At 42.1% G+C, this 15,329-nt stretch overlaps 1 protein-coding gene across 10 annotated transcripts in view; it reads left to right on the top strand.

The window, feature by feature from the left end:
* The window catches only part of LOC108644520 (ubiquitin carboxyl-terminal hydrolase 40), a 110,401-nt gene that overhangs the window by 50,942 nt on the left and 44,130 nt on the right, over positions 1-15,329 (top strand). For 4 of the 10 annotated variants that reach the window (XR_004223712.1, XM_031906781.1, XM_031906777.1 and 1 more), the window contains exons 3-7: positions 3,163-3,396; positions 4,248-4,313; positions 7,307-7,374; positions 9,120-9,233; positions 9,987-10,141. Coding sequence is in view for 5 of the 10 variants with exons in the window: in XM_031906781.1 (XP_031762641.1) it covers positions 3,192-3,396; positions 4,248-4,313; positions 7,307-7,374; positions 9,120-9,233; positions 9,987-10,141 (608 nt within the window). In the remaining 5 variants the exon portion in view is untranslated. Of the gene's footprint in view, positions 1-3,162; positions 3,397-4,247; positions 4,314-7,306; positions 7,375-9,119; positions 9,234-9,986; positions 10,142-15,329 lie in introns of those variants that run through there. The other 6 variants (XR_004223713.1, XM_031906780.1, XM_031906784.1 and 3 more) reach the window with 3 other exon arrangements.

Below are 15,329 nucleotides of genomic sequence, written 5' to 3'. Positions count from 1 at the left end.
GGGATGGTGGAGGTAGTGCTAATGTTTGTGGAATAAAACTTTAAAGAATAAAGTGTGTTTTTAAATATATATATTTTTTTTTATTGATTTATTTTTTAATTATTTGCTGCCCTCTTCTGCCTCTTTATGCTTTCAGGCAGCCAAAAAACTATTGCTCCGAGAGGCTATTGTTACTCAGTACCACATCTCACCTGGTTGCTAGTTTAGATATGATCCTAGAAACCAGATATCCACAGAAAGGCAAAACCGGAGAGCTGTTTTTATTTACCAGGGCTGCTTTTTACTCCCAGTCTGGCCCTGGAGGTGAGCAACTTGGGCTAGTTCTGGAGAAATGAGAGAGAGAAAATTAAAAAATGACTAAAAGCAAGGATATGGGGATATGTAGGGATAGAGGGGACTACAAGGAGAGAATGAATAAGAAAGTGAAATGGGCTAGTGAATGTAGTTGTTGTGAAGGCCAGAAAATGGGAAGGGGGACAACATTAAAAAAAAGGCAAGGAGTGTAAAGAAAATTAGCTGTAGACAGTGGAACATATGGGGAAAATGGGAAATAATGGGGACATCAAAAGAGTTATATGATATGCTGATGCTATTAACCACTTCTGTGTTGGTATTATGTGATTTCTGAATATGAAAATGGCAGTGAGTGCTGCTAAAACATGCTACAAATCAACAGTGTCCTAAATGTATGATGTCTTATGCAGCATCTGCCATATATTCCAAAATGCAACCCTTATAGACTATTCTCACCCTCTTTGAACAAAAACTAAACTCACAAAACTCTCTATAACTTTATCAAAAGTAAAGTGAGTAAGTTTACTTGGTATATAGCTCCCTTGTTCCATCAATTTCTACTTTTAAGCAGAAATGTAGTTTCTGGGTTGGGTTTACCATCAACCCTGTAACCCCTAATTTTCAGGTTGTCTTAAAATGTATTGTAGATTTTCGGTGCATAAAATTGACGCTATTGAAAATGTAATTGCCATTATTTAAGTAAATACTTTTTCTAATACCGACAATTTTTTTGAAAGTTTATCCTAAATATATTTATTATAAAATTACCCCTGCAATCACCTACCAGCCATTTACCTATCACTCTGCTTCTCATCTTCACCAACTCTATATTACTGTATGTCACACTACTTTCGCACTTACCACCCTTCCCCAACAGCCCTTGTAATTTACTTCATTGATCTTTTGAATAATAACTATTTGTAACATAATGATATCACCATGGTACATGGAGTATTTACAGCTCATTAATTGTAAGTACAGTGGCTTGCAAAAGTATTTGGCCGCCTTGAACTTTTCCACATTTTGTCCCATTACAGCCACAAACATGAATCAATTTTATTGGAATTCCACGTGAAAGACCAATACAAAGTGGTGTACACGTGAGAAGTGGAACGAAAATCATACATGATTCCAAACATTTTTTACAAATAAATAACTGCAAAGTGGGGTGTGCGTAATTATTCAGCCCCCTTTGGTCTGAGTGCAGTCAGTTGCCCATAGACATTGCCTGATGAGTGCTAATGACTAAATAGAGTGCACCTGTGTGTAATCTAATGTCAGTACAATTACAGCTGCTCTGTGACGGCCTCAGAGGTTGTCTAAGAGAGTATTGGGAGCAACAACACCATGAAGTCCAAAGAACACACCAGACAGGTCAGGGATAAAGTTATTGAGAAATTTAAAGCAGGCTTAGGCTACAAAAAGATTTCCAAAGCCTTGAACATCCCACGGAGCACTGTTCAAGTGATCATCCAGAAATGGAAGGAGAATGGCACAACTGTAAACCTACCAAGACAAGGCCGTCCACCTAAACTCACAGGCCGAACAAGGAGATCGCTGATCAGAAATGCAGCCAAGAGGCCCATGGTGACTCTGGACGAGCTGCAGAGATCTACAGCTCCGGTGGGAGAATCTGTCCATAGGACAACTATTAGTCGTGCACTGCACAAAGTTGGCCTTTATGGAAGAGTGGCAAGAAGAAAGCCATTGTTAACAGTTTGCCACAAGCCATGTGGGGGACACAGCAAACATGTGGAAGAAGGTGCTCTGGTCAGATGAGACCAAAATGGAACTTTTTGGCCAAAATGCAAAACGCTATGTGTGGCGGAAAACTAACACTGCACATCACTCTGAACACACCATCCCCACTGTCACATAGGGTGGTGGCAGCATCATGCTCTGGGGGGGCTTCTCTTCAGCAGGGACAGGGAAGCTGCTCAGAGTTGATGGGAAGATGGATGGAGCCAAATACAGGGCAATCTTGGAAGAAAACCTCTTGGAGTCTGCAAAAGACTTGAGACTGGGGCGGAGGTTCACCTTCCAGCAGGACAACGACCCTAAACATAAAGCCAGGGCAACAATGGAATGGTTTAAAACAAAACATATCCATGTGTTAGAATGGCCCAGTCACAGTCCAGATCTAAATCCAATCGAGAATCTGTGGCAAGATCTGAAAACTGCTGTTCACAAACGCTGCCCATCTAATCTGACTGAGCTGGAGCTGTTTTGCAAAGAAGAATGGGCAAGGATTTCAGTCTCTAGATGTGCAAAGCTGGTAGAAACATACCCTAAAAGCCTGGCAGCTGTAATTGCAGCAAAAGGTGGTTCAAGTATTGACTCAGGGGGCTGAATAATTCCGCACACCCCACTTTGCAGTTATTTATTTGTAAAAAAATGTTTGGAATCATGTATGATTTTCGTTCCACTTCTCACGTGTACACCACTTTGTATTGGTCTTTCACATGGAATTCCAATAAAATTGATTCATGTTTGTGGCTGTAATGGGACAAAATGTGGAAAAGTTCAAGGGGGCCGAATACTTTTGCAAGCCACTGTATATGCTTTTTGTTGATACCTTTCTGTTTTCAGGTTATGTGTAAGTACTTAGGCTTAGAGTTTTTGGACTCAGTCCATGAATATGTATTAACTAAAGCTGATAAACATTGAGAAACTGCAACATGAACGATTGAGTATTTAGAAATGAATAAAATGTGAAGGCAAGCTCTTAAATGTTGATAATTAGTTACACTCCAGTATTATTTTGTTTATTGCTTGTTTTGGCAATTTAGCAGGTGAAAGTGGTCAGAATGGACATCACTTGCTCCAAAAATAGATTATAGATATAATAGTTTTATTTTCCATACCAAGGTTACTCCTACTAACTTCTGCGCTGCAAGATGTTTGGAGACCTATTTGAGGAAGATGAAGACTTTTCAATCCTTCCAAGCAGTCCAAACACGAATGGCAAGAAATCCCACCCCAGAGATTCAAAGACCCCAGAGCCACAAGGAGACACAAGGCTTAGTGGACTGAGGAATCAAGGTGGCACCTGTTACCTGAATTCTCTTCTGCGGACCCTGTTTTTTACACCAGAATTCAGAGGTTTGGTCATTTCTTTTTTTTTTTTTAATGCAAAATGCATTATAAGCATCACAGCTGTTTTGATACACAACTGTTTTTTATTTGGTTTGGATGCACTCCTTGGGCATCTGTATATGAATTAGTTTGTATTTAGTGAATTAGGTATAGTGGTCTACTGCACAGGAATGGGTTTCATTTGTAGGTCATCTATGAAGTTTTACATTCATTTACATTAATCAGGAAGTAGTCTTACATTCTTTTGCCTGTGTCAAAAATATAAGGTGAAGGCCTTACGCTCTTTAAGCCAAGTGCTCAATCATGTAAAGAACAACAAACCCTTTATTACCTCCTTTGCCCTGGTGGTTCTTACATCTGATCCCTGCAAGATGGGGCCAGATGAAATTGCTAAGTGGACTGACTTGCTAGTAGATTTGTTCTGCCATTGTGGAAGCACGCTAGATGGAATGTTAGCCTCCTGTGTATGGGTGTTGGTGCATTTCACTAGAGCCTTGAATATGCCTTGGATTCATTGCTATGTAGTGCAGCAACATGGACCTTGGTTTTATACTTTGCCCAACATCCATCTGGGGTTTCAGGATGCAATTTCTGGTAAGAAGGTTCTGCAGACCATGGTATCATATGTACAGGGGCGGCCAAAAGGTTTTGATTGCGAGCTGCAGAAGGCTGAAAACCATCTCCTGTGACTTTAACATAGGATGGTAGAAAATTATGGTTTGTTTGCAGTGACAAAAAAAGGTATTCATTAAAGAGGATGTAAAATCAAAAATCATAATTCTTGTGTGTGTTATTTAGACCAAATAAAATACATTTGCAATAAAAACCCATTAAAAATGTTCTACTGTTTTTTTCAGGTTCGGCAAGGAGTGCACTGAAAAAAGCAGAATCTTGGCCGAATACCAAACTGAATCCTGGATTCGGTGCATGCCTAGTTATAGTGCTTTCCTGTCTTAGGACTATACATAAACACTGAGTTAAGATTTTGACGTTACCTCCCCTTTTATCAGAATAAAAGTAAACAATTAAAGATAAATTTTGCCATGTAATAAAAAAACTCCCCTACTGCGGTTGCACAATGGGGTCCTTTTACATTCGATTCTTTTCCTCTATTCGGAGGGACGAGGCAAGGATGCCCTCTTTCCCCAACTTTGTTTATACAACATTGGAACCTCTGGCATCATGTATGCGAAAAAACGTTAATATAAGTGGCCTCTCTCTGACCCACACACAACATAAAATGTAGCAAATTAATCAATTCTTTTGGCTTTCAGTACCACCTCTATGCTGATGATACTCAGATCTATCTTTCCTCTCCTGACCTCAACCTAGAGCTTCTAACTCGTGTCTCTTCCTGCCTGCCCGCTATCTCCACTTGGATGTCCCAACGTTATCTTAAATTAAACCTCTCTAAGACTGAATTGGTCCTCTTTCCCCCATCCAACGCCCACATTGTTCCCGAGGTATCTATAACGGTTAACAACTCTACCATCACCCCATCTCCCCAGGCCCGGTGCCTTGGGGTTATCCTTGATTCTGCCCTGTCCTTCACTCCTCATATCCAATCACTTACCAAATCATGTCACTTTCACCTAAGAAATATTTCGAAAATACGATCATTTATCACCCAAGATGCTGCCAAAATTCTGATTCACTCTCTTATAATATCTCGCCTGGACTACTGTAACTCCCTGTTAATTGGCCTTCCCCTCCAAAGTCTGTCCCCTCTCCAGTCCATAATGAATACTGCTGCCAGGCTCATATACCTCTCCAACCGCTCCTCCTCTGCCATGCCACTCTGCCAATCTCTACACTGGTTTCCCCTACCATCCAGGATAAAATTCAAACTAATGACTCTCACATACAAAGCAGTCCATAACTCTGCCCCACCCTACATCTCTGAACTCATCTCTAGGTACCATCCAACCCGCTTGTTACGCTCCTCTACTGACCTGCTCCTCAACTCCTCTCTCATTCCCTCCTCACACGCTCGCATTCCAGACTGTGCAAGGGCTGCCCCCCTTCTCTGGAATTCGCTCCCACAATTTATCAGACTTTCTCCCAATCTCTCTGCCTTCAAGAGATCTCTAAAAACTCATTTATTTAGAGAAGCTTACCCTAATCTAGTTTAGCAATACCCTGTGCCACACCTCTCACAACTCTGGTCATGCCCATTCCCACACCTTGTGTCTCAACCCTTTCTCCTTATAGATTGTAAGCTCTTTTGGGCAGGGTTCTCTTCACCTCTTGTATCGGTTATTGATTGCTTTCTTTGTTACTCTGTATGTCCAAAGTATAAACCCACTTATTGTACAGCGCTGCGGAATATGTTGGCGCTTTATAAATAAATGTTAATAATAATAATAATAATAATAATATATCTATTAGGACAATATACTTATGATGATTACCAAACCCCTTACAAATTGCTTCAGCTAAACTTTGCCTTCTTACTTAAAATATATTGGAGTCAAGATACCGCCTAATATAACTTAACCTTTATAAAATAAACTATCTTCCATTATGGAAATCAATTCTATCCAATTGCACTTAATGCTATGCCCTGCGTACCCTATTTCTCTAGGCTTAACAGTCTATTCTCAGTGTTGGAAAACACTTTCCAAATCTGGGGCGTATACAGGAGAGCATTTCAAGGGTGGGGGTTAAAGGGCCTTAAAACTCTAAAGCATATGTATGGACACTCTGGCCCTTTTACATGGGAAAGGTTTCATCAAACCTACTCACCTCACCCTCCGGAACAGTGTAGATTCATTCAGGTCCCATTTTCTTAATTCAAAGCATTAAGGACAGTATACCCCTCTGTCTTCCTATTTAGAATCAATGTGTATAACTCAACCTTACGCTAAATGGTGCGTATATGCTGCTTATATCGAACTCTTATAGAAAGTTCATTTACTTCAACCCTTTCATATAAGGAGGCATGGGGAAAAAGACTTTGGATATTCACATGAGCAGAAATGGCAAACAAATTGGGATTTAGTAGCCCATAGCTCCATCAACACTTTATTATTGGAGTCTGGCTACAAATCCCTACTAAGATGGTATTTGGTCCTATCCAGAGTACATAAGATAAACAGTGCATATAGCCCATTATGCTTCAGAGGATGTTGGAGAGGAGGGTACAGCTTACCCACACATGGTGGCAATGTCCTAGGGTTAGAAGATTTTGGGTCAGAGTCTGAGATTATATATTCAGTTGCTGGCTTTAACATCCACAAGTTGCCGCAAAATGCATTACTAGGACTTCCCATCCCAAACTTAAGCAAACCTACCAAGATTCTAATTACTCGAAACTCACCATTATGAAATCCGCAGCTCAAAAACGAAATAAACTGGATCCTGCTGGTATATGAAAAATCATAGACAAAAGCAATTTAAAAAAATAAGGACCCCCTGGATATTTGTTAAATCGCTGGCAGACATACAAATAGTCACCAGGGATATCCACCAAGGTACCTTTAGGAACTGCAACCGCCTTACGCTCAGACTTGAAGTAATTAACTTTATCTGGTACAAGAGTGAAGAATAGACGGACCAGGGGGGAGAAAAGAAGTCAAGTTAAAAATAGTCCTGTTTTATTTTTTCTTTTCTCATTCAGTTTTTATACTTCGTTGATAATTTTTTTTTTTCTATCACTTTTAAGCAAACAAAGGCATACTTTTTGCAATTATAGAATATAATCAGTAGAGGTCTGGGAACACTAAAATGCTTGTCCCCAGACACTATAATATAGAGCTTACTCATTGCAAGGATGAACCTTTACTTTCTTAATATTGCCTTGTGTACTTTTGAATACAGAACATTGTCAGTAAAAGTAAAATAAAAAAAAATAATAAAAGTAAACAGTATCACAGTATTCTTTGACTGCATTTTTTTCTCTTTTGTATTGTAACAGAAGCCCTTTTTGCTTTGGGTCCTAAAGAACTTGGATCACTGGAGGAGAAAGACACGCCAGAGTCTCAGGTAATTGTTTTTCAACACAAGGTGTTAAACACAGTTTTGTAGGATGGATGTAGATACAGGGCCTGGGATTAACAGCAGTGTGTGACACAGGTACAAGAGGCAGCTCTGTACAAGGGAACAACTGCAACTGGCTAAATCAGGGAAAGTAAAGTTAAATGAATGCAGTGGTAAAGTATTAAGACAGGCACAGACTGGCAATCAGTGGATTCTGACAAATGTCAGAGGGGCTACTGTAAGATGTTGTAGACAGTCACTATCAACTGGCCCTGTAAGGGGCTTTTTGGGCCTCTCTACATGAAATGGCAGGGCCATTTATGAATGCCAAGAGTACAACTCAGGTTGTATATTATGAATAGTACCCCAAGGTAATGGGGAACACTTTTCGGCCAAAACTGAACTGTTGGGCTAGCCAAGCTATTTTGAAAATAAAAGCTTCTTTCCTGCATCCCAGAAGCAATTAGGGGAAACTGAAGTGTTAACATACATTTACAGTGCCTTTCAGTATTTATCCTACATTTTGTTGCATTACAAGCTGGAATTAATTTGTGTGGCATACTCTGCCTGCCCTATGCTGCCTGTGTATCCCATTCTCTGCCTGCCCTATGCTGCCTGTGTATCCCATTCTCTGCCTGCCCTATGCTGCTTGTGTGCCCCATACTCTGCCTATGTGTATCATACTCTGCCTGCCCTATGCTGCATGTGTGTGCCATAATCTGTCTGCCCTATGCTGCCTGTGTGTGCCATACTCTGCCTGCCATATGCTGCCTGTATGTGCCATACACTTCCTGCCCTATGCTGCCTGTGTGTGCCATACTCTGCCTGCCCTATGCTGCCTGTGTGTGCCATACCCTGCCTGCCCTATGCTGCCTATGTGTGTCATACTCTGCCTGTCCTATGCTGCCTGTTTGTGCCATTTTCTGCCTGCCCTATGCTGCCTGTGTGTGCCATAATCTGCCTGCCCTATGCTGCCCGTGTGTCCCATATTCTGCCTGCCCTACACTGCCTGTGTGTGTGTGCCATATGCTGCCTGTGTGTGCCATACTCTCTCTGCTCTATGCTGCCTGTGTGTCCCGTACTCTGCCTGCTCTATGCTGCCTGTGTGTGCCATATTCTTTCTACCCTATGCTGCCTGTGTGTGCCATATTCTTTCTACCCTATGCTGCCTGTGTGTCCCATACTCTGCCTGCTCTATGCTGCCTTTATGTTCCATGCTCTGCCTGCCCTGTGCTGCCTGTGGAAGGTGAACCTATTTCCAAATGTTAGCATTTGGAAATCGTTATTAGGAGGTCTCTAAGGTGTGCTGGGGGTTGCTTTGCTGTCCACAGAGAGGATAAGGCATATGGATTTAAGGGTGTGGCTTAATAGGATGTAATAACTTCTTTTACATATAATTGAATGGTGATATCCCTGCAGTGAGCACCAACCATTGGGGTTTTGCTGCACAACTACCATTAATGTGGGTTTGGTCTTAAAAGCTCTTGTGATAACATGGATGTGCTTTCAAGTGGGTGCAGTTTAAAACAAGGGCTTCCCTTATCAGCCCTCCACCACATAGGCCAAAAAAATTCCAGCCCTTGGTACCACAGAAGTTGGGCAGCACTGATCTAGATAACAGAGTACCATACTTTTTTGTCTTACGATTGCTGAATGACACAACTTTCTTAGCAGATTTCCCATCGTGGTGATGAATTTCCTTATTTCCTCTCATTGTATTTTCCTTTTTCATATTTTTTTTCTATTTCCAGGTGCGAATTATTCCCCTGCAGTTACAGCGTCTCTTCGCTCAACTTCTGCTGCTGGATCAGCAGGCCTTGTCAACCACAGATCTCACAGAGAGCTTTGGGTGGAACAGTAGTGAGGTCTGTACCTTTTATTGATAAGAAATAAGAATTCCTATCTTGTGCCATATTGCAGTGGCTAGGGCAGGACATGCTGGCAGTTTTAGTTCCGTCATAGTCCTGGCATCCAAGGCTTTTTAGTTATGTCTCCTTCAAACTTTTGCCCAGTATCCCTTAAATAAACTATTAAAGGAGAACTAAACCCCAACTGAAGTATGTGCAGTTGAGGCTACTCCCGGGCCTAGCTCAACTGCACATGCTACAGCAGGCTCCATGACGGTGAATTCCAAGAAGAGGAACCAAACTTGTATAAGGTTGCACCTGTGAACTCCGCTGCACATCTCTGCATTTATGTGGCAGATTTACAAGAAGGAACACATTTCAAAGGAATAAACTGTGCAGAGGAGTAGCAGAAAGAGAGGCCAGTTGAGGGGGGGCTGGGGTTTAGATGGGGGTTCAGTTCTCTTTTAACAGTGAAAACATTACTAATGCTGGCCACATAAACACTGGCATTTTCTGCAGTTTAATTATTTCTGACTAAACCGCATAATTGCCCCTACATGTGTGACTTTTTAAAGATATCAACATTTTGTCTGAACAAAAATGTTTGTGATTGCAACAAGCTTGTATGCCAAAATGGAAAAAAAACAGGCCAACCCTTGCTCTTTCTTACTATCCCTACTTCCTCCTCTCCCATTTCACATTCATTCCCTTTGTACCATTCTCTTGTCCCTGTATGAGTAAGTGCTAACGTTTACATACTAATCCCTGCAGGAGACAAGCCAGCATGATGTGCAGGAGTTAAACCGCATTTTGTTCAGTGCTCATTGGAGGGCACATCTGGCCATGACCTCATCAAGCGATTGTACCATGGCACCATTGTTAACTGCATCCAGTGCAAGGAGTGTGGCTACATCAGTGAAAGGCAGGTAAGAGGTAGCGTAGGGCAGACAGAAGTGGGAAACATTAGTGTGTTTGTATTTTTTAAGTATTTAGTCAATGTTGCCTCTATTGCAAAGTTCTGCATTTCTGTGCTTCACCTTTAAGTTAACTTTAAGTATGTTATAAAAATGTCCTATTGCTAGAACTTTGCAGTTTTTTATATCTTATACTTTGGGAATTATTTGCCTTTCTCTTTGACATCTTTCCAGCATTCAAATGGGGGTCACTGACCCAATGGTATCATCAAATACACAATACACGCGTAGATTTTTTCATCATCTGAGCAAAATTTTCTTACCTGTCCTTATTTTTTTTCCCAGTTTGTGTCTGTAAATTTATAATGCTAATAATTTGTACTTTCTGTATAGTCAGAACATATGTATGTATGTATATCTTTATTTATAAAGCGCTACTTATGTACACAGCGCTGTACAGTAGAATAAATTAATGCAAACAGGGGGTTATTAAGATAATAGATAAATACAAAGTATTACAATAAAGACAAATAAATAAAAGATACAGTTGCAATAAGAGTCAAAAACACAAGAGGATGGAGGTCCCTGCCCCATAGAGCTTACAATCATGGGCGTCCACAGAAGGGGGCAAGAGGGGGCACTTGCCCCCCCCTGGATAAGTAGCAAAAAAAAAACAAAACAAAAAAAACCTTACTCCGTTTCTGCACTGTCCCCCTCAAGCCCGTTTTGCTGTGCTCTGATTGGATCTTTCTTCTTGTGGATTCTCCAATCAGAGCACAGCTTCCTTGACAGACAGTAAAATTGACCAATCAGAGCACAGATGCACACAGGGATCGGGAGATTTTGCAAACTGGAAACAGAAATGAAGACTGAAAAGAAGAATCTGCAGCTGTAACTTTACCTAAGAACCAACTCTCAACTTTTGCTGCAGATTTCATCCCACAGGTACTAAACCCAGGTACTATACCCAGGCACTATACACAGGTACTATACCCAGGCACTATACCCAGGTACTATACCCAGGTACTATACCCAGGCACTATACCCAGGTACTATACCCAGGTACTATACCCAGGTACTATACCCAGGCACTATACCCAGGCACTATACCCAGGTACTATACCCAGGTACTATACCCAGGCACTATACCCAGGCACTATACCCAGGTACTATACCCAGGTACTATACCCAGGTACTATACCCAGGCACTATACCCAGGCACTATACCCAGGCACTATACCCAGGCACTATACACAGGTACTATACCCAGGCACTATACCCAGGCACTATACCCAGGTACTATACCCAGGTACTATACCCAGGTACTATACCCAGGCACTATACCCAGGCACTATACCCAGGTACTATACCCAGGTACTATACACAGGTACTATACCCAGGCACTATACACAGGTACTATACCCAGGCACTATACACAGGTACTATACACAGGTACTATACCCAGGCACTATACACAGGTACTATACACAGGCACTATACACAGGCACTATACCCAGGTACTATACACAGGTACTATACCCAGGCACTATACCCAGGTACTATACCCAGTTACTATACCCAGGCACTATACCCAGGCACTATACCCAGGTACTATACCCAGGCACTATACACAGGTACTATACCCAGGCACTATACACAGGTACTATACCCAGGTACTATACCCAGGTACTATACACAGGTACTATACCCAGGCACTATACACAGGTACTATACCCAGGCACTATACACAGGTACTATACCCAGGCACTATACCCAGGTACTATACACAGGTACTATACCCAGGCACTATACACAGGTACTATACCCAGGCACTATACACAGGTACTATACCCAGGCACTATACACAGGTACTATACCCAGGCACTATACACAGGTACTATACCCAGGTACTATACACAGGTACTATACACAGGCACTATACCCAGGCACTATACCCAGGCACTATACCCAGGCACTATACCCAGGCACTATACCCAGGCACTATACCCAGGTACTATACCCAGGCACTATACACAGGTACTATACCCAGGCACTATACACAGGTACTATACCCAGGCACTATACACAGGTACTATACCCAGGCACTATACACAGGTACTATACCCAGGCACTATACACAGGTACTATACCCAGGCACTATACCCAGGTACTATACCCAGGCACTATACCCAGGTACTATACCAGGCACTATACACAGGTACTATACCCAGGTACTATACACAGGTACTATACACAGGCACTATACCCAGGCACTATACCCAGGCACTATACCCAGGCACTATACCCAGGCACTATACCCAGGCACTATACCCAGGTACTATACCCAGGCACTATACCCAGGTACTATACACAGGCACTACACACAGGCACTATACCCAGGTACTATACCCAGGCACTATACCCAGGCACTATACCCAGGTACTATACCCAGGCACTATACCCAGGTACTATACCCAGGCACTATACCCAGGCACTATACCCAGGTACTATACCCAGGCACTATACCCAGGCACTATACCCAGGCACTATACCCAGGTACTATACACAGGCACTATACCCAGGCACTATACCCAGGTACTATACACAGGCACTATACCCAGGCACTATACCCAGGCACTATACCCAGGTACTATACCCAGGCACTATACCCAGGCACTATACCCAGGCACTATACCCAGGCACTATACCCAGGCACTATACCCAGGCACTATACACAGGCACTATACCCAGGTACTATACCCAGGCACTATACCCAGGCACTATACCCAGGTACTATACACAGGCACTATACCCAGGTACTATACACAGGTACTATACCCAGGTACTATACCCAGGCACTATACACAGGCACTATACACGGGTACTATACACAGGCACTATACACAGGTACTATACCCAGGCACTATACCCAGGTACTATACACAGGCACTATACAGTTCTAAAGAATCACTAGCTGACATTAAATTGTTTTTTGCCTGACCTGACATCTATAATAATTTATAATCTATCCCCTACCCTAACACATGGAGGGTAAGTTAACTCTTTCCCTCTGAAAAAGCTCATTGTGTGTTTGTATATTTGTTGTTGTTCTTTGCACTTACTATTTTTTTTTTTTTTTTGTCATTGTTTTGTTCATTTATAGTAAGTTACAGTGGGGCCAATGTTGTGTATCAGTGCCAGTGTTATAGTGCCAGGGCCTGAATATCTGCCATCCGTACCCACTGTGTTTCACTGTATATAATGGGGAGTCGGTACCTACTGCCTTTCTTGCTATAAAACTAACATAAACACATCTAAAGGGGTGGTTCACTTTTAAGTTAACCTTTAGTATGTTATAAAATGGCCTATTCCTAGCAACTTTGCAATTGGTCTTCCTAATTGATTTTTTTGAATAATTTGCCTTTCTCTTCTGCCTCTATACAGAGTTCAAATGGGGGCCAAAAAATATTGCTCTGTGAGGCTACAATTTTATTATTATTATAATTTTGTATTACTTATTTTTCCAAGTAGGCCCCTTAACTATTCATATTCCCATCTCTTGTTTATGATTAAGTGTATATTTACACGAAACACGTCAGGCGTATTGTTTTTAAATGGAGTAATAAAAATCGAGTTTTAAGCAAGCCGCTGTGTCCGGTGCATTTGGAGCCCTTTTGCATATGCCCATCTCTTGTTTAAACCACTACCTGGTTGCCAGGGTAAATAAGACCCTAGCAACCAGATAGCTGCTGAAATACCAAATGGAGAGCTGCTGAACAAAAAGCTAAATAACTGAAAAACCATTAAAAATAAAAGTGAATTCGAATGCGAACTACCCCTTTAAGCTAACTGATCACAAACACAAATGGTTGCAGATCCCCTCACAGAAGTGCACGTAATTTGTCTGTTGCAGGATGATGCTAGCTTACTTGCCCCCCCTTGGAAAATTTTCTGCGGACGCCCATGCTTACAATCTATATGGGAGGGTAACTTACAGACACAAATCGGCAAATATAAGTGCTGTAGGTCACAGTGGGTGACACTACAATATAAGTGCTATTTCCCAGATCAGGTGCTGGGTGAGCGAGTCTTTAAGTTTAGTTTTAAAAAGACCGGGGGAGGATTCTCTCCGGAGGAAATCAGGGAGGGCATTCCAAATGTAAGGGGCAGCAAGGCAGAAGGGTTTAAGGCGGGAAACCGCAGCAGTAGTGGGGGGCGCAACCAAATGGTTGCTCTGCGAGTCGGCCAGGAACGTACAGAGACACAAGGGAAGAGATGTAGTGAGGGGCAGAGGAATGGAGGGCTTTGAAGATTAAGAGAAGGAGTTTGTACGATATTCTTTGTTTAACAGGAAGCCACGATAAGGACTTTAGCAGGGGAAGGGCCTAACCTCTCCTGGATGAGAGGAGGAGAATTCTGGCAGCAGTGTTTAATATAGACTGTAGGGGGGAAAGATGGGAGTTAGGGAGGCCAGTTAGTAGCAGGTTACAGTAGTCAAGTCGGGATATGATGAGAGCATGCATGAGCAACCTAGCTGTTGCAGTAGAAAGAAAGGGACAGATTTTGGCAATATTGCGTAAGAAAAAGTGACAGTGGTGTTAATATGGTCAGAGAAGGAGAGACTGGAGTCAAAGATCACCCCCAAACAACGCACTGAATCAACAGTGTTGATGAGGGTGCCTTCAATAGAGATAGAAAAGGGGGAGTAGGACCAGGCTTAGGCGGAAAGATCATAGATCATTAGTTCAATTTTTGTTAGGTTCAGTTTGAGGTGGCATTGGTTCATCCAATTGGAGATAGCCAGGAGGCAGTTAGAGATTTGGGTCTCAGTTTCAACTGTTAACGAAGGGGTTGAAAAGTAAATTTGGATATCATCTGCATACAGATGATATTTAAAGCCAAATGAACTGATAAGATCTCCCAAAGACAGCGTGTAAAGGGAAAACAACAACGGCCCAAGTACAGAGCCTTGGGGTACCCCCACATTAAGAGGAACTGGAGATGAGGTTTTGTTAGCATAGGATGAACGGTTAAAGAGGTAGGAATAGATCCAGGATGCAGCCTAACTACGGAGACCAATGGAATGCAGAATTTGCATCAGGAGGGAGTGGTCAACCGTATCAAATGCAGCCGATAGATCTAGGAGGATTAGTATAGAAAAGTGACCATTGGCTTTGGCAACCTGAAGATCATTCGTAAC

This window comes from Xenopus tropicalis, chromosome 7, assembly GCF_000004195.4.
Source record: "Xenopus tropicalis strain Nigerian chromosome 7, UCB_Xtro_10.0, whole genome shotgun sequence".
Taxonomy (NCBI): Eukaryota; Metazoa; Chordata; class Amphibia; order Anura; family Pipidae; genus Xenopus; species Xenopus tropicalis.
The sequence above is the reverse complement of the archived record's forward strand: the minus strand, read 5'-3'. Positions and strand labels throughout refer to the sequence as shown.